The 18,999-nt window shown below is 43.3% G+C and overlaps 1 protein-coding gene across 6 annotated transcripts in view; it reads left to right on the top strand.

Moving 5' to 3' along the window:
- KCNMA1 (potassium calcium-activated channel subfamily M alpha 1) overlaps positions 1 to 18,999 on the top strand; it is a 763,138-nt gene that overhangs the window by 680,650 nt on the left and 63,489 nt on the right. For all 6 annotated transcript variants that reach the window (XM_082611009.1, XM_082611010.1, XM_082611008.1 and 3 more), the window contains 3 exons: positions 6,843 to 6,966; positions 10,990 to 11,214; positions 14,760 to 14,952. In XM_082611009.1, coding sequence (XP_082467135.1) covers positions 6,843 to 6,966; positions 10,990 to 11,214; positions 14,760 to 14,952 — 542 coding nt within the window. The remainder of the gene's footprint in view (positions 1 to 6,842; positions 6,967 to 10,989; positions 11,215 to 14,759; positions 14,953 to 18,999) is intronic.

Raw genomic sequence — 18,999 nt, 5'->3', positions numbered from 1 at the left:
GTCTTTTGGTTTCCATACAAATTGTACAATTTTTTGTTCTAATTCTGTGAAGAGTGCCATTGGTAGTTTGATAGGGATTGCATTGAATCTGTAGATTGCTTTGAATCTGTAGATTGCTTTGGGTAGTATAGTCATTTTCACAATATTGATTCTTCCAGTCCAAGAACATGGTATGGTATATTTCTCCATCTGTTTATGTCATCTTTGATTTCTTTCATCAGTGTTTTATAGTTTTCTGAGTACAAGTCTTTCGCCTACTTAGGCAGGTTTATTCCTAGGTATTTTATTCTTTTTGTTGCGATGGTAAATGGGAGTGTTTCCTTAATTTCTCTTTCTGATTTTTTGTTGTTGGTATATAGGAATACCAGCGATTTCTGTGCATTAATTTTGTATTCTGCAACCTTACCAAATTCATTGATTAGTTCTAGTAGTTTTCTGGTGGCATCTTTAGGATTTTCTATGTATAGTATCATGTCATCTGCAAACAGTGACAGTTTTACTTCTTCTTTTCCAATTTGTATTCCTTTTATTTCTTTGTCTTCTCTGATTGCCATGGCTAGGACTTCCAAAACTATGTTGAATAAGAGTGGCGAGAGTGGGCATCCTTTTCTTGTTCCTGATCTTAGTGGAGATGCTTTCAGTTTTTCACCATTGAGTATGATGCTTGCTGTGGGTTGGTCATATATGGCCTTTATTATGTTGAGGTAGGTTCCCTCTGTGCCCATTTTCTGGAGAGTTTTGATCATAAATGGGTGTTGAATTTTGTCAGAAGCTTTTTCTGCATCTATTGAGATGATCATATGGTTTTTATTCCTTAATTTGTTAATGTGGTGTATCACACTGATTGATTTGCGTATATTGAAGAATCCTTTCATCCCTGGGATAAATCCCACTTGATCATGGTGTATTATCCTTTTTTGTTGGATTCTGTTTGCTAGTATTTTGTTCAGGATTTTTGCATCTATGTTCATCAGTGATATTGGTGTATAATTTTCTTTTTTTGTGATATCTTTTTCTGGTTTGTGTATCAGGGTGATGATGGCTTTGTAGAAATTATTTGGGAGTGTTTCTCCCTCTGCAATTTTTTGGAAGAGTTTGAGAAGGATAGGTGTTAGCTCTTCTCTAAATGTTTGATAGAATTTGCCTGTGAAGCTACCTGGTCCTGGACTTTTGTTTGTTGGAAGATTTTTAATTACAGTTTCAATTTCATTACTTGTGATAGGTCTGTTTATATTTTCTAATTCTTCCTGGTTCAGTCTTGGAAAATTGTACCTTTCCAAGAATTTGTCCATTTCTTTGTGGTTGTCCATTTCATTGGTGTGTAGATGTTTGTAGGAGTCTCTTATAATCCTTTGTATTTCTGCAGTGTCAGTTGTGATTTCTCCTTTTTCATTTCTAATTCTGTTGATTTGCATCCTCTCCCTTTTTTTCTTGATGAGTCTGGCTAATGGTTTATCGATTTTGTTTATCTTCTCAAAGAACCACCTTTTAGTTTTATTGATCTTTGCTATTGTTTTCTTCATTTCTATTTCATGTATTTCTTCTCTGATCTTTATGATTTTTTTCCTTTTACTGGCTTTGGGTTTTCTTGTTCTTCTTTCTCTAGTTGTTTTAAGTGTAGGGTTAGATTGTTTATTTGCGATTTTTCCTATTTCTTGAGGTGAGATTGAATTGCTATAAACTTCCCTCTTAGAACTGCTTTTGCTGTGTACCATAGGTTTTGGGTTGTTGTGTTTTCATTGCCATTTGTTTCTATGTATTTTTTTATTTCTTCTTTGATTTTTCCAGTGATCTCTTGGTTATTTAGTAGCACACCATTTAGCCTCCATGTATTTGTGTTTTTTACATTTTTTTTTCCTGTAACTGATTTCCAGTCTCATAGTGTCATGGTCAGAAAAGATGCTTGATATGATTTCAATCTTCTTAAATTTTCTGAGGCTTGATTTGTGACCCAAGATGTGATCTATCCTGGAGAATGTTCCATGTGCACTTGAGAAGAATGTGTGTTCTGCCAGTTTTGGGTGGAATGTTCTGTAAATATCAATGAAATCTATCTGGTCTATTGTGTCATTTAAAGCTTGTGTTTCCTTATTTATTTTCTGTTTGGATGATCTGCCCATTGGTGTAGGTGGGGTGTTAAAGTCCCTACTATTATTGTGTTACTGTCAATTTCTCCTTTCATGGTTGTTAGCATTTGCCATATGTATTGAGGTTCTCCTAACATTTATAATTGTTATATCTTCTTGGATTGATCCTTTGATCATTATGTAATGTCCCTCCTTATCTCTTGTAACAGTCTTTTGTGTGTGTGTGTGTGTGTGTGTGTGTGTGTGTGTGCTACGTGGGCCTCTCACTGTTGTGGCCTCTCCCGTTGCGGAGCACAGGCTCTGGACGCGCAGGCTCAGCGGCCACGGCTCACGGGCTTAGCCGCCCTGTGGCATGTGGGATCTTCCTGGGGGCACAAACCCGTGTCCCCTGCATTGGCAGGTGGACTCTCAAGCACTGCACCACCAGGGAAGCCCTAACAGTCTTTGTTTTAAAGTCTATTTTATCTGATAAGAGTACTGCTACTGCAGGTTTCTTTTCATATCCATTTGCATGGAATATCTTTTTCCATCCCTTCACTTTCAGTCTGTATGTGTCCCTAGGTCTGAAGTGGGTTCCTTGTAGACAGCATATATATGGGTCTTGTTTTTGTATTCATTCAGCCAGTCTGTGTCTTTCTGTTGGGGCATTTAATCCATTTACATTCAAGGTGATTATCAATATGTATGTTCCTATTACCACTTTCTTAATTGTTTTGGGTTTGTTTTTGTGGGTCTTTTTCTTCTCTTGTGTTTCTCGCCTAGAGAAGTTTCTTTAGCATTTATTGTAAAGCTGGTTTGTTGGTGCTGAATTCTCTTAGTTTTTGCTTGCCTGAAAAGCCTTTGATTTCTCCATTGAATCTGAATGAGATCCTTGCTGGGTAGAGTAATCTTGGTTGTAGGTTTTTCTCTCTCATCACTTTATGTATATCCTGCCACTCCCTTCTGGCCTGCAGAGTTTCTGCTGAAAAATCAGCTGATAACCTTATGGGGATTCCTTTGTATGTTATTTTTTGTTTTTCCCCTTGCTGCTTTTAATATTTTTCTTTGAATTTAATTTGTGTTACTTTGATTAATATGTGTCTTGGTGTGTTTTTCCTAGGGTATATCCTGTATAGGACTCTCTGTGCTTCCTGGACTTGGGTGACTACTTCCTTTCCCAAGTTAGGGAAGTTTTCAACTATAATCTCTTCAAATATTTTCTCAGACCCTTTCTTTTTCTCTTCTTTTTCTGAGAGCCCTATAATTCAAATGTTGGTGTGTTCAGTGTTGTCCCAGAGGTCTCTGAGATTGTCTTCAATCCTTTTCAATCTTTTTTCTTTATTTTCCTCCTCAGCAGTTATTTCCACCATTTTGTCTTCCAGCTCACTTATTCGTTCTTCTGCCTCAGTTATTCTGTTATTGATTCCTTCTAGTGTATTTTCCATTTCAGTTATTGTGTTGTTCATCTCTGTTTGTTTGTACTTTAGTTCTTCTAGATCTTTGTGAAACATTTTTGTGTTTTCTAAACCTGTGCCTCCATTCTATTTCCTAGATTCTGGATCATCTTTACTATCATTACTCTGAATTCTTTTTCAGGTAGATTGCCTATTTCCTCTTCATTTATTTGGTCTTGTAGGTTTTTACCTTGCTCCTTCATCTGTGACATATTTTTTTGCCATCTCACTTTTTTTTTTTTTTTTTTTAATGAGTGGGGTTGTGTTCCTGTCTTACTGGTTGTTTGGCTTGAGGCTTCCAACACTGGAGTTTGTAGGCTGTTGGGTAGATCTGGGTTTTGGTGCTGAGATGAGGACCTCCGTGAGACCTCACTCCAGTGAATATTCCATGGGGTCTGAGGTTCTCTGTTAGTCCAGTGGTTTGGACTTGGAGCTCCCACTGCAGGAGCTTCAGCCCGACCCCCAGCTCATGAACCAAGATCCCGCAAGCCGTGTGGGGTGGTTAAAAAAAACAAAAGAAGAAACAGTAAAAAATAAAATTAGACTAGGCAACTAATAGATATGTTAGAAAGAATATAAAAATAAAAATATAGATGAATCAACAACTGGAAGGTACAACAGTACCACAATAGTAAAAAAGAGGAGGAGGGAAAGGAAAATAAAAAATAGGGTAAAAGGCCTTGGCTGTGGAGAGCGGGGCCTAAGCAAGGGTGAGGTTTGGGCGGTGGGTGGAGCCAATGCTTGGGTGGTGGGTGGAGCCAATGCTCAGGACCCACTGGGCTGGAAAAGGCCCTGGGGGCTGTGGGGGGTGGGGCTTAGGCTCAACGGAACAGCAGGGGCCCAGGCGTGCCCCCCACCCCTGGTCTCAGAGGGCGGGGGACCTCACCTGGGGGCCCAGCAGGCTCCCTGGCCGGAGTGAGCGGGGCAGTCGCCCTCTGCTCCTCTCCCACTCCTCTGGAGGGCCCCTCCTGCCTGCCTCTCCTGATCTCCCCGGCCTCAGGGGCACCAATCTTGTCCGGCCTCCACTTCTCCTCCCCTCTCAGTCCCCCCACGTCCTACCAGTTCACTTGGGGGTTCCTCCCGTCTGCTTGGGTGTCAGGCTCCTCCACCAGCGGCCGGCAGGTGCCCTAGTTGTGGGGAGATGCTAACTCGGCATCTTCCCACCTTATTTACTTTCCTAGGATGAGGGTTGGAAGCCAGAGTAACCAAGGGATGATTCCTTCCCCAAAAGACAGAGAATCAAAATGTATCTCCTCTCCCTCAAGGCACATATTTTCTGAAAGGAATTTTGGCCAGCTTACTACAGCATTTGCTTGCTTGCTAATATTATATGAATATAAATCCTGAATACACTGGGGGCAGGTCTCAGACCTCCCTGAGATAATACCTCCTCTCCAACCAATAAACAACCTGGCTCTGTATCCTCAGGGCAAATTGATTAAGGTCCTCTTCCAACTGAAATACATTCTTCTAGGACTGGGAAGAAAGAGTCCATTCTGTTCATTTTCTCAGACCTCTTCTTTATGGTGGGTAGTGGATATCTATAGAACTCTTAAAGAGTCTTCAAGGACAAAAATATTCAAATTTGATCTTGCCCTGATCTGTGACCCATTCTTATCAGCAAGTGCCTTTTTATTTTAGCATTTTTGACTGAGCTCAGTATTTGAAAGGTGACCTGCTGATTTACAACACCTCTCACATTCCAACAACCCATCCACTGAGATGTTGTTCCGAGCTAACTGTTCTTCTCCTTTTAAGATCAGATATGACAGTTCCTATAGTAATGTAGTGTGTTCATTGAAGATAACTTTGCAGGATGGCTTCACATGATATTTATCATTTGGTGTAGCCTAAAAGAAAATTCTCAGGAATAAATAAATGCAGTGAGAGTCTTCCCATCTTAAGTGGGATTGGAAGGCCTATTAGGAGGGCCATGGTAGTGATCCTGAAGACTTAATAATAGGTCTCTGGACCATGTAGGAGGGATTGCTATCCCACTGTCTTTGTTCTGAACATACAAATGAGAAATATCAGAGAAATTTCAGAGGAAGAAATACTAAGAACTAAATAAAGTTCACTCTTTAATGCTTGAAATAGATGGTTTAAAAGGTAAAATCACTTTACAGTAAATTTTGGAATTTCAACTCATTTTTATTTTCTATCTTGAATTGACAAGATTATTCAGGGAAAATGGCTCCACTGCACAGATAGCCAACTATACCTGGGACATTGTCCTAATTTTATGCAGTCATTCTTGTAGAAACCCAAATGCCTCCCTGAAAACAGAGGTGCAGAATCTCTATCAGAGATAGAATCTAGACAATGGATATGGGCCAAGATGCAGGATTATATTTCTTATGCTGCAAGCTTGTTAGAGCTGCCTGATTCTATTGTAATTCTTGAGGTTATTGGTAAGGCTCTGCCCATCCACTGGAGGGGAGGCCTCTGTAGAGGCATCTTTCTCTTCCACCAGTAAACAAGGCAAGAGAGGGTGACTGTAGCTCTGAGAATTCAAGACAAGTTTATTAAGATGCCTCTGAGCTTGAGGCTCTCATCTAAGGAGTGTGGCAGTTGGGAGGTGAAGGTAGGGGTAGGGGAGAGCATCATTGGACAGTTAGTGCAAATACAGTTGTCAAGGCAAGGAGAGAGGGTGTTGTTTAGTATTGAAATCATGTATTCCAGATGTGGGCATTTGGTAGTCAGTCTGCTCTGAAGTGACATGCTGCTGAATCTTTAAAGGGCTTCAGCCAGGGAGAGCAAAATCTGATTGGGCAAATTGCTAAAATATTTAAAGTGCAGCCTGTTAAAGCTTTTACTGCGAAGAGCATCACGTCAGAAGTTGTAGTCAGAAAGAGCGAGTAATTGGCTTTCCATCCTCATGCTAGTCAGTCAGCATGAGGCTCTATTCCTGTTCCTTCCTCTTCATTGCCAGTGCTAATAACAACACTTCAGGGTGTGTGCATTTGTGTGTGTCTCATGGAGAGATTGGATAGCTGGTAAAATGAGAATAGAAGGAGTGAGACGTCCATAGGAAGGGAGACTAAATCCACAAAATGATGTGAAGTCCATTTTAGAAAAAGGGGAACGGGAGAGAAAGGCAGAATTACTACCTGGCAAAGGTCACCTGCATGTCCAGGAGGTGGTAGTGGTGGTTTGAGGTAGTTATCTTTCAAAGGATGGGTTCTGCAAGCAAAAGAGTGGCCTTCAGTGACAACCACTTCCTCTGCATCTTTCATCTCCTCTGAGATGTAACGCAGGGGGCACTTTCCATTTATAATTTATCACATTTTCCACTTCGGTTTTCCTGTCCTTTTCTCCCCAGACATGACCCCTTGTTAATTCCCGGCAATGATCAGATTGACAACATGGACTCCAACGTGAAGAAGTACGACTCTACTGGGATGTTTCACTGGTGTGCACCCAAGGAGATAGAGAAAGTCATCCTGGTGAGTGACAGATTGCAGAATTGATGCCATCCGCTTCTGTCCCAAATTATGTTTACTAGGAATGAGATTTTCCTAACTGGATGGTGGGGTGATAGTCCCTGCGCCTGATTATTTTTGATACTTAATATTCAGGACATATATTGAAATAGGTAGAGCTCTCACCAGAACATGACCTGAGAGTGGAATTTTCAATCACTGAATATGTATTGGCTCATTACCATAGGGTATGAAATGCATCATGGGAGGCAGTATGTACCATAAGTCCTGTGGACATGGCTCTGGGGCCAGAGCCTGCCTGTGCCATTAGCTGTGTGGCCTTGGACGAGTCACTTGAGCTCTTTACACTATATCTCTTATGTGTAAGAAGATGGAATGAGAATGACCTTAACTCATAGGATTGTAGTGAAGATTAAAACCCATACATTTTAATAAGTTTATAGGACTCCATAAACTTACCTATTATTATTATTATTATATATTAAATGCCATGGAGAAATCTGAATGCTACCTGTATTGTCGTTTGTTTATAACAGTGTCTTGTATCCTTCTAGATAATTGATTTATGTATTTGTGATCCTTCTTAGCACACGATGTAGGCAGGCAAATCACATTTGCTGATGATGACAAGGATGACCATGGTCCACCTCGGGAAGGCTGGGGATCAGAGCCCCGTTTCCTGGTTGACTCCTCTCAATAGCAGCAGTGGGCTTCTTCTGGTCTGTCCCAAGAATGTCAGCATAGTTAACAATCCATTCTACTCTTTAGACTTGTCCGATTAACAGCTTTAGGCTTTAATGCCTTCATCTCCTACCGTTTATTGTCTTGCTAATCCATGAAAAATGGATTAATAATCAGGAAGTTCAGATGGAAAGGTTCTTTCTCCCTTGTGCTTTCTAATCCCCAGATTGCTGTGGCCTGCTCCTTTATGTCAACCAGGAAAATCCTATCATTTCTGATGTCATGGCCACCCTTCCTAAGAAAGGACTGTTCCAGTTCCTCAGAATGGCTTTGTGCTCTAATCCATTAGATTTTTCCCTGTGTTTTATCTGAATGTGTGTGTGATTTCTCAATTTAATTATAATCGAGCATTAAGAACCAATACAGCTCTGTGCTGGAGGCTGTCTGGGAGGTGTGAAAGTTACAGACAAAAGCGCAGAAAGTCAGAATTCTTAGGAAACAGCCCCTGTCCAAGGAGTGCAAATGGTTTTCATCACAAAGCTGCTCCATGTATTTACATTCTGATGTTGTATCTGCCCCACTTTTGCTCTAGGGATATAAACTCATCCTGGTGTTACCCACCTCGGGACAGGTCAAAGGCTTGGTTGGCATTGCGGGATCCAAGGTTTTAATGGCTTGCCTAGATAATCCTGAGGAGTGCATGGCTGACTGACGTTCAAAGCCCCCTGCCAGCACCAAAGGGTTTAGTGAGGCCAGTTACTACTCCCCTCACCTGAAAAATAATATCATTTAACAAAACCTTTATAACAAACCTGTTACATGTTGGGCCCTGTTCTTGTTGCTGGGGGTACAACTCCTGACTGGTCTCATAGAGCTTCTGTTCTAGTGGGGGCAAAGACCAGATCTCCAGGTAGGCAATGAATATGTAATAACATTTGAGATATTGATAAAGTGCTATGAAGAAAATAAAGTGAGGTCATAGGCTAGAAAGGGACTGGGTGGTGCTGTTTAGACAGTGTGGCCCAAAAAGCCCTCTCTAAAGTAACCCTGCACAGAGATGAGAACGCTTGGAAGAGCCAGCAACATGAGGATGCTTTCTGGGCACAGGATACTATCTGCTTTGGGGGTTAGAAAATGTGAGATGGCCGTAATTTTGAGGAAATGACCATCTAATTAAAAGCTATAAATGTACCATGAAACAGTATATTCAAAGCTAAGCGTTACAAGGCACAAAGTGCTGTTTGAACCTAGTATGTGTTTAAGTGGCTGGGGAAGTCTTACTGGATACAAACAGTTGATCTTGGAAGGGGTTTATGGCTATTAAGGCCCCATTTGGACTAGGCCTTGAAGAATGTGTAGGAAACTCAAGATACACACATAAGTAGTTTCTCTGTTGTGTCTTAAACCTGGCAGAATCAGTCTCCCCAAGGCTGAGTCCCAGGAATTGAGATCTTTACCAGGTTCTCCAGGTGATATTGCTGTGGCTGGTCTAAGGATTGGTGTTTTGGTCCCCAGATCTAATTTCCTGTGGTCAGCACCTGTGCCTTGACCACTCTGCTAATTGATGCCTTCCCTACCTTCCTATTCTAGATTGCCAGCCCCTATTCTGGACCCGCTTGGTATTTTTCAGGCTTGCTGAAGGGAGCTAGCCTCCCAGATGACCAGTCAATTAAAATTAATCAGGGGTCCCATCACAGCACATTACAAACTGGTTGACCCTCTGCTGGTGGTACCTAGGCACACACACTTCTATGCAGCCAAGATAACTAACTCCAGGCATCATCCATGAAGCAGTGATGTGGGGTGTGACTCCCTAGTGGGTCCTCCTTGGTCACCATTTATAAGACATTTTCTATGGCCTCCGTCTGAGATGTCCCTGTACTGTTGCGGAGAGAAACCAATAATGGTGACAGCCCCTGCTTTAGTCTAACGATCAGGGAGTGAACGCTTGCTTCTTCCTCTCCTTGGGGGTTACTGTAATAACCCTGACATTATCGTGAATTGCAATATTGGCATTTAAACAATCAATACACTGGTCAATTCTAGGGATTAAATCGAGCAGAGTTTGATATGTGCAGGGGACATTAATATGCCTCCCCAAAAGCATCGTAAGCCACATGGGGCCATCCAGACATGCAGTGGGTGGACAGGGAGGAAGAAAGCCAAGATGGGAGGCACCAGACCAGAAAGAGGCAGAGAAAGGCCCACAACTGGCCTCCTGTGTTACTTTCTGCATGAACACAGTGAGCAGAGGGGCCAGCAGTAGCTAATCATGTGCATTTCCTGGGAAGCTCTAACTGGGGTGATTTATTCTTTCATTTGTCTCCTTTGTAAATACAGGCCTAAAGTTGGGGGAAGACATGGGCTTGTTGCCCTTGCTGTTCTGATCCTTTTAGTGGCTGTTTGGGAGTCTTCCTCTGATGACTTAACACAGGTGGCCACTCCAGTCATGTCCCTGGAAACCCCAAGGCAGCGGTAGACATTGGTCAGCAAACTCTCTCTGGAAAGGGTCATATAATAAATAATTTAGGCTTTGCTGGCCATACGGTCTCTGTCACAACTAATCACCTCTGCTTTTGTAATGTAAAAGCAGCCACAGACAATACCTAATTGAGTAAGATTGGCCGTGTTGCAATAAAATTTGGTGGAATTTGAACTTAATATAAGTTTCACATATTATGAAATATGCTTCTTTTGATTTTTTTCCAACCCATTTTCAAACATAAAAACCAATCAATCTAAGCTCACTGGCTATGAAAAAGCAGGCGGTGGACCAGATTTGGCCCATGGGCCAGAGTTTGCCAGCCCCGGGCTCAGGATATCGTGTTCTACCTACTGATGCAGTGATGTCCTATGAGATCCCATTGATGAGTCTAGAATTTGGAACTCATTTCTCAAGCCGAGGCCAGCATGGGTCTGACTGTCTTATCATCATCTCAGCAACAGAAGCACACAAGACAGCTCATTTTATCAACAATTTCCTGGAAACTAAGACTTCCTTTTCCGAATGACATAAATATTGCTATTCCCTCTTATTTTCCCCCTGAAAGTTCAGCTCTTATGTATGGATGGCATATCTTCCTTAAATCTTTTCTCAGAGAAGGTAGTGATATGTGTGAATATATGTTTGCATATATTTATTCCACCAATGTAATTTATACACACATACTCTAATTATAAATATATATGGCATGTATATAGCATGAAAAAATTAAAAAAATAGTAGCACATAGTAAGCACTCAGCAATTGTTTACTTGGTATTTTACACAAGTGATTTTTTTCAGTCCTTTTCACAACCCCATGAGGTCTTCTCTCCAATGCCTGTGCCCTTCTCCCTCCGGCAGACTCGAAGTGAAGCCGCCATGACCGTCCTGAGTGGCCACGTGGTGGTCTGCATCTTTGGCGATGTCAGTTCAGCCCTGATTGGCCTCCGGAACCTGGTGATGCCACTCCGTGCCAGCAACTTTCACTACCACGAGCTCAAGCACATTGTGTTTGTGGGTTCCATTGAGTACCTCAAGCGGGAATGGGAGACTCTTCATAACTTCCCCAAAGTGTCCATATTGCCTGTAAGTCCAAGGTCACATTAGCAATGCTTTTTTCTTCTTTTCATTCACAAAAGAAAAATCCCCCCAGATGGATAGAGTGGTTGTAGCTTTGATCATGCCTCTGCTTCTTCATCTGGTTATGGGCCTGAGGACTCAGCCCTTCCCCTATGCTCTGTCTAGGAATATCCAAACCCTGGGGGACCTTATTAAAAGGAATTTGCAGCCAAATTCAGTCACTCACCAGGCATGGAGTTTAGCTGGTATCAAATGTATTAACTGTATCAGTGTCTATACAGTCTCTCTCTTGCCTACCCAAACCCAGCACTTTGCAATATTATAGTACTTACAGCAGAATTTACATAAGGAACTATTTATATCACTTTATTTATGACGTTATGAATGCTTGGAGAGATCTTATTTTACCATGTTCTGTTTTTAACTAAATGTATTTAACAGAGTTCTTTATTTCTGTTGTACAAAAGGCCAACCCCTTCTGCTGGCCAACCCCTCTCTCCCTCCCAGTCATTTAGAAGCCCAGTGATGTTTTCATGAGATTGCGTGTGTGTATACATGTGTGCACATGTGTGCATGTGATGTTCTTGATTACAAAACACTAGGACCCAAATCTAAAAGGAACAATTTGGGACCGCACAATTTAATGAGAGGGCATGGGATACGTGATCTGGGAGTCACATAACTAACTACTTCCCAATCGTTAATCAATATATTTTCCATTAACTTTCAAATAATTGTAGAGCATTGTACATTTCAACCTTTGATATAGTTCTCCAGGTCACAAATCCATGCAAATATCACTTATACTCCAAACATCTTTCTTGGAAGTTCCCATCCCTAAAACTGAGGAACACAGATTTTATTCTATATTTTGAGAAGTCTGGATTTTTTCCCATTTACAGAGCTGAAATTTGTTATTTCTATTATCAGCTTCTAGAACCTCGGAAATGGAAAAAGAAAAGTCAAGTAATATAATTCAATAAGGAAGACATAAGAATCAATCCACAAGTAATGCCCATTCGTAGCTATCAATACCATGTGTCCTAACGTATGCCTGGCGCAGTGGACACTCAATAAATATATAAAGAATTGAGAAAAATATAGACAGATATTTTTTGGCTGCTGAGCCCCAAATTCACTGACTTAGTGAACACATGTGGTTAAAAATAGTCACCTGCAGAAAAATAGTCATATACATAAAAGAGCATAAACAGATATATACCTAATTTCAGAAACATGATAGTTGTGATTACATCTTTCCATGATTATTTTCCTATATGTGCTCTTCCACATGGTCCTTGGAAACAAATGGACTAGGGTCTAAAAGTATTTTGTAAAGAGCTTATTAGTTTTCTGGGATACAGGAGTCTATGTATGTGTGTATGTGTATAGTGTTGGGTGTGTGGGTGTGGGTGTGATTTTTCTGTGTGTATTTGTTGTGTGTGTTTCCTTCTGTTTGCTCTTGTACACATCCACTCATCTGCCTGCACCTATATGAATGAGTTCTCCTATCTGCAGGGCCTTTTCAAACCCTCCAAAATATATCACACTTGAACACAACATGTTGGTACAAAATGGGCCTTCACCTATGTCTCCACATATTTCATTGTATACACAGGGCCCCAGATATAGGACCAGCCCAGAGAAACACAAGGTGTTTCTATGTATGTCATTTGTATTTCTTGAGTTTTGAAATCATGCATGTACAGCTGCACAGGGATTTTCTTATATCACAATTACTGGTGGATTCCCTACAAGAAAATTAAAAGAATATGGATGTAGGCAACTGAGGCTTATACACTGGTGAAATGATTCAGGAAGTTGGTCAGACTTATTTTGTACCAAAAGACCCCAGTAAAAAGGGGGAGACTTCTCCTTCTCTCAAAAGGTCCTGCTCTGGAGCTTGGAATTTGTAGCTTCCCAGCCCCGTAGCACTAAATGCCTCTTCCTCCATAATTCCACTTTGCAGTTACATTTTGGAGGCTGGGAATAGTATGACTGCCACCGAGTCATAAAAGAGGGCTGATGGCCTTGATCTCTGCAGCCAAGTCCAATCTTCTCAAAGCCCCATTTCCAGGAAGGAGAACGAGAGGAAGGCATCCAGAGACATAGGCAGTTGACAGACCCTCTCCCTACACGGTCAGTGAGCTGAAGACAGCTCAGGTCTCCATGAAGGCAAGTCAGAAGCTGGATTCAGGTTGGAGGATCAAGGAGGCTGGTGGCTGACGGTGAACTCCAAAATGATGCCCTTGGGACCCTATCACATGGGATGGCCTGATTAGTTCTTCTCTGGTTCCCCCCCTCCCGAGGACACAGAGCAGGTGGGGGTCATGCCCCTCTCCTCCAATCCTAACCCTTCTATTTTACCAGTGGCTGCATTCCTGGCCTCTGTCATTACCTCCTTGACCTGAGGATTTTTTTCCACTGTTTTCTGTTATGGGATTTTTAAAAAAATCTGTTTACTGACTTATTTATTTTTAATTACTCCAGTAATATACAAGTATGTTCTTGTTATAAAATATTCAAACAAAGCAGATGTATATAAAGTCAAAAGCAAACTTTTCCTTCACCCCAAATCTTATTTCCCTCCTCAAGGGTAATTACTGTTATTAGTTTAATGTGTACTTTTCCTGAACTTTCTCTCTGAGTGTACGTACATTTATAAATACATTCATACATATATAGTTCTATTCTGTGGGTTTCTTTTTACATAAATGAAATCATACTTTTTGAATTGTCTAGAACTTGTTTCTTTTGTTTATTTGTTTCACTTGTTCCTCTGTCTTGAGATGCTTCCAAGGCAATACCTACACGGAGAGGTCTTTCAATCCCTTTACCTGCCACATAGATTTCCATTGTATATATATCTGATAGTGTATTTAGCCATGCCTCTGTTCTTGGACAGTTAGGTGATTTCCTTGTTTTTCTCTTGCTGAAAATATACATTAAAATCATATACCTGAAGCTTCACCCCTTTCCATATCCCCTTTGCAAGATGCGCATTAATTCCACTTGCTCCCACATCCTCCAAATTCAGCCCCACTTCATCACACCGTGCTCCCTGGCTCTTTCTTCTTGGCTGCCTTGGGAATTCTAGTTGGAGCTGCTATCTTTTTGCCTGAGACAGAAGTGACCTGCTATTAAATAAACAGGCATTTGAAAGCCACCCCCTCATTACATTCTGAAAGCCAGAGGTTGCCACAGGACAGTTACTTAAATCAAGACAACTTCCAGGCAGGAAGAAGATATAGAACCATGGCATAATTCCTCTCCCTCGTTAGTTCGTAATAGCTTGATCGAGTATCGAGAGCAACCCTAAAATGCTGCCATCAGCACCGACTACCCTTTAGATTAACACACAGCTCCTAGTCCCTTGAACGTAGTTAGGCCAGCTTAATGTCAAGGCATAAAAAAGATACTTGTTAAATAATTTCCCAAAGCTCCAGCTCAATCTTTAATTTGTTTTTATTCTTTTCCCCCCTCTTTCCCTCTTGTCCCTCAGTCTCACTTTTGCTTCTCCTTTTTTTTTCTCTCTTTCCTCTATGCCAAAGGGTACGCCGTTAAGTCGGGCTGATTTAAGGGCCGTCAACATCAACCTCTGTGACATGTGCGTTATCCTGTCAGCCAATCAGAATAATATTGATGATACTTCGCTGCAGGACAAGGAATGCATCTTGGCGTCACTCAACATCAAATCTATGCAGTTTGATGACAGCATCGGGGTCTTGCAGGCTAATTCCCAAGGTAAGGGCAGCCTCTCTGCTGTGCCTACGGGGGACAGGGGCTGGCAAGAGGGATATCCTTCACTCCGTAATCCATAGAGGCCCACATCAGCCTGCCTGGTAGAGAAACACACCGTGGCTGCCGTGGCTTTCAAAGGGGCATCTGCTGCTTCTTCTCGCCGCCCGGGCAGTGGGCTTGAGACCCTAACATCCACACTCTCAGTAGGCTGTCTTCCCCAAAACTAATCCAGCCTTTAAATGCCACCCCCTCAGCCTTCGCAAACAGTGGCTTTAGGACCAGGGTCGCCAAATGAATGTCAGAGCACTGAGATGATGCTGGCTGAACAATTCCCAGTGTTTCTCCCCAGCATCTGTTTTTGCCATTGACCTGTGTTAAGCTTTGCTGTTGTTACAGCTGCATGGGGCGTGTTAAGCTTTGCGTTGTTATCGGCTGACCAAGGGACAGTGGTCTCTGGAGGGGGGGAGTATATGGACACTGAAAGTCATTTAGCAGAAGGTGACACTTGTCAGCCCATGCATTCTCTATAGGAGGCATGACAGTGTTAAATGCCACACATCTGCCACCTCTGCTCTGCCCTGATCTTCCCTGTCATTTGCTCTGGGACCCTGGGCAGAGGGTTCCAAGTAAAGATGTTGTCTAGGAATCTCAGAGAGGCGGCACTGCAGAAACCCTCCAACAAACACCTCACTCATCAGGGCCTTGGCAGGGTGGGATGTGAAGCATTTTCCACCAAGTAGCACGTCTGTGTGGGCTTGCCATGAACTGCAGGATCATTGTCATATGCGGTCTACTGGATAGGTGGCATCGGGTGCCTGATAGGGACCTGAATGCCATCATTCCAGGAGTAAAGATAGAGGGCGTACAGCCCACAAAAACTGCAGCCGCTGGGCTATGAAGCACCATCTTACTGATATGATAAAGCTCAGCTCCATCCTGCCGCCTAGACCTATGTGCTACATTATCTTTTGCCAACTCAGCATGACCACCACCTCCTCCTAAGGTCCCCCCGACGTTGCAGCGAAGCCAGAAACAATAGTTTCCAGAAGCCTCTTCTCTGCCTGGTTCTGGGCTGGAGTCTGCCAATGAGAGAGGGGCACTAGGGCGAGGTCTGGGAAGTGGAAGAGAAAAGCAGGTCTTGATCTTTGGAGGCAGCCGCAGGGTTCAAAGCAGCCTCAGGGGAAGCTTTGAGAACCACTGGCTTTGTTGCTAGAGATGGAGACTGGTGTGTGGGCTTCCCCGAGGGTCCTGAGGTTCACAGCACCTTCTGGTGAAGTTCAAGAGAACCTTCCCCTTGGTGCTGCAAGTGAAATGGCTAATGGTGGCCTCTTTGACTTTTGCTCCTCCAGCCCTGCCCATGGCTGTGTCAACTTCTAATTTTCGTCGTACCTGGAATAGAGTGGCTTCTATTCTTGACATAACCCTGGCTGATACAGCCTGAAGCTTGGTTTTGACATCTCCACTCCAGCCTCCTCTGCCTCTCCCCCACATCTAAATCTTGGTCTCCATTTGCTCAGCGGTGCCCGCAGGACAGAGCAATGCGCCGAGGCCCTAAGAAAGGAGCCTTAACTCTTTCCTGCCTCCTGCACGACCTGTTCAGGGAGCCGAGGTGACAAAGGATGGGAGGAGACAGTTAGCTGGCCTTCTTGGAGGGGGAAGAGGCAAGCTAGCTTTTGTTTCCTGCCCCCAAGTAGTTGATCTTCACTGTGTGTCTTCCCACCCACACCCCAGCATGGGCATCACCCAGGGACTGTTAGAAATGCAGATGCTCATGCCACACAGACCTACCGGGTCAGAATCTGCATCCTTACTGCGTCCCCAGGTGACTTGTGTGCACTGCTTTAAGGCACAATAGATCTTTACGCTAACAACACTGGGTCCAGTGAGCACACTGACCAACCCCATTAGATGCTCCTCATCTCCTGGCAGCAGCTAGCAGAGGGAATGGAAAGAAGTAGAAGCAGGGGAAGTGCTCCCTCCAGGTGGAGATGGAACCGAATAGGGGGTGGAGGGGCAGGAAAAGACTCCCTTTCCCCAGCATGCCTGTTTCCTCGCAATTCAAGAATCGTGATTTTCAAGGTCCTAGATTAGAATCTCAACATATAATATAGTCACATATGCATCCGACATAGGTGTTCCTTCCAGCTCTTAAACCTTATCCCCGCCTGTCAGATCCTTTTGATGGCCAAACTGGTAAAAAAAAATGCTTCCCCTCCCCTCTTCAAACACTTACTCGATCCTCAAAAGCCTTCTTTACTGTTTTTATCACAGGAATAAGCAAGAATAGTAGGTCTTGGAGGGAGAGAAGGAAGAAAGGAAAAGAGGACTCATTTCTTCCTGCAAAAAAAAAGGGCTCTTACTTTTTTTATTTTATTTTTTTTTGGCGGTACCTGGGCCTCTCACTGTTGTGGCCTCTCCCGTTGCGGAGCACAGGCTCTGGACGCGCAGGCTCAGCGGCCATGGCTCACAGGCCCAGCCGCCCCACGGCACGTGGGATCCTCCCAGACCGGGGCACGAACCCATGTCCCCTGCATCGGCAGGCGGACTCTCAACCGCTGCGCCACCAGGGAAGCCCAAGGGCTCTTATTTTGTACACACACACACACGCACATGCACATGCACACCAGAAGGGACAGAGGATGTGCCCTGTGGCCGGTGGTGGTTTTCAGAGACTCCTGGTTGGCATTGGAGTGGAGTGTTTGGCTCTCAATGAGAGATTGTCGAAGCTGTAGCCCCACTGAGTCCATATTTCCCATCGTTTTCTTACTCTGTCTGCTCTTCTCTTGTCCTTGGTTTCTAATAGTCCCCTTTGGTGACACTCTGACCTTCCAAAAAGCAGTGGTCCAGTGGTGGCCATCAACACGGGAGGTTGCTTCCTCCCCGATGGGTGAGCGTTGTAAGTTCACCTCCGGCTGCTCACTGTACAGCCCACGCCTCAGCTTCATCCCAGTCTATGGGGTCAGATGGACGAGTTGAGATTCCCGGCTGCTCCCCCTCCTTGAGACCCTTGTGACCCACTGGAATGCCCACTGTGTTTAAATACTTCTGTTACCCTTCATCTGGGCATTTGGCATGACCAAACTCCAAGTGGATTGGAATTACAGAATACAAAATGGATTTCGTCTTACTCTTTTCATTTCGGGGAACAAATCTAACTTCCCCATGAGAGGGAACTACAGAGATTTCTGGCCACTGACACCCCACCTTTCATCACTCTTTATTCTGTAGTGCTTATGAAGCCCATTCCTTTGTTTTGTCTCGAGAGCTATGTTACCATCTCTCCAGAACACAGTGGGACAGAACTGTGGACCCAGGACAGATGTGTGTACTCTTGGGCCAGAGTATTCATGCACCCTTATGGCGAGTTGTTCTAACATGAAATGAAACAAGATGTGTCTTAACATTGAGGACGTAGAGCCTTCACTGGGGTTTGTGTTCAGACACTTGCCACTGTGTGTTATTTGCTCTCCTAGACTCACAAAACCTCTTTTCCCTCTTCTCTTTTCACATTCCCTTTTAGTGTCACTGTTCTAGCCCACATGGTGTCAGGACTGGCCCAGCCTAGGGATTCTGGACCAGATACTCTCTGAAAAGATCTGAAATGTGATGGCTGATTGTCAAAAACAATTACAGAGAAAGGTGGCATACCCCATGCTGGACGGTATATCTGATGTGACGGTTGGGTCTATGAGATGCAGTTTTAGTATACAGCAGGCAAGACTGCAGTGACAATTATATAAAGCAGGTGAAGCCACTTCTTGCTGGTCAGCAAACATCAGCTCAGAACCACTTTACAACTCTTTACCAGCAACTAAGTGCCTTTATTTACAGAGCGCCTGTCACTTCCCTTTGGCTGGAGAGCTGGTGTATTATTTAGCACGCATTTATCTGGGGAAAACATTTCAATTTAAATCAGCTGGTACAACGGTGGCTTTTGCCAGACTCTCTCCCTGTGGTTCTAAAAGACAAGAACTGAGTCTGATCTTGGAAAGGAGGGTGAACAGAGGGAGGAAGGGTCTATTCTCAGAGAGCCACTTGAATCAGAACCTG

The sequence above is a fragment of the Mesoplodon mirus genome (assembly GCF_964341445.2).
Source record: "Mesoplodon mirus genome assembly, chromosome: 2".
In the NCBI taxonomy this organism is placed as follows: domain Eukaryota; kingdom Metazoa; phylum Chordata; class Mammalia; order Artiodactyla; family Ziphiidae; genus Mesoplodon; species Mesoplodon mirus.
The sequence above is the reverse complement of the archived record's forward strand: the minus strand, read 5'-3'. Positions and strand labels throughout refer to the sequence as shown.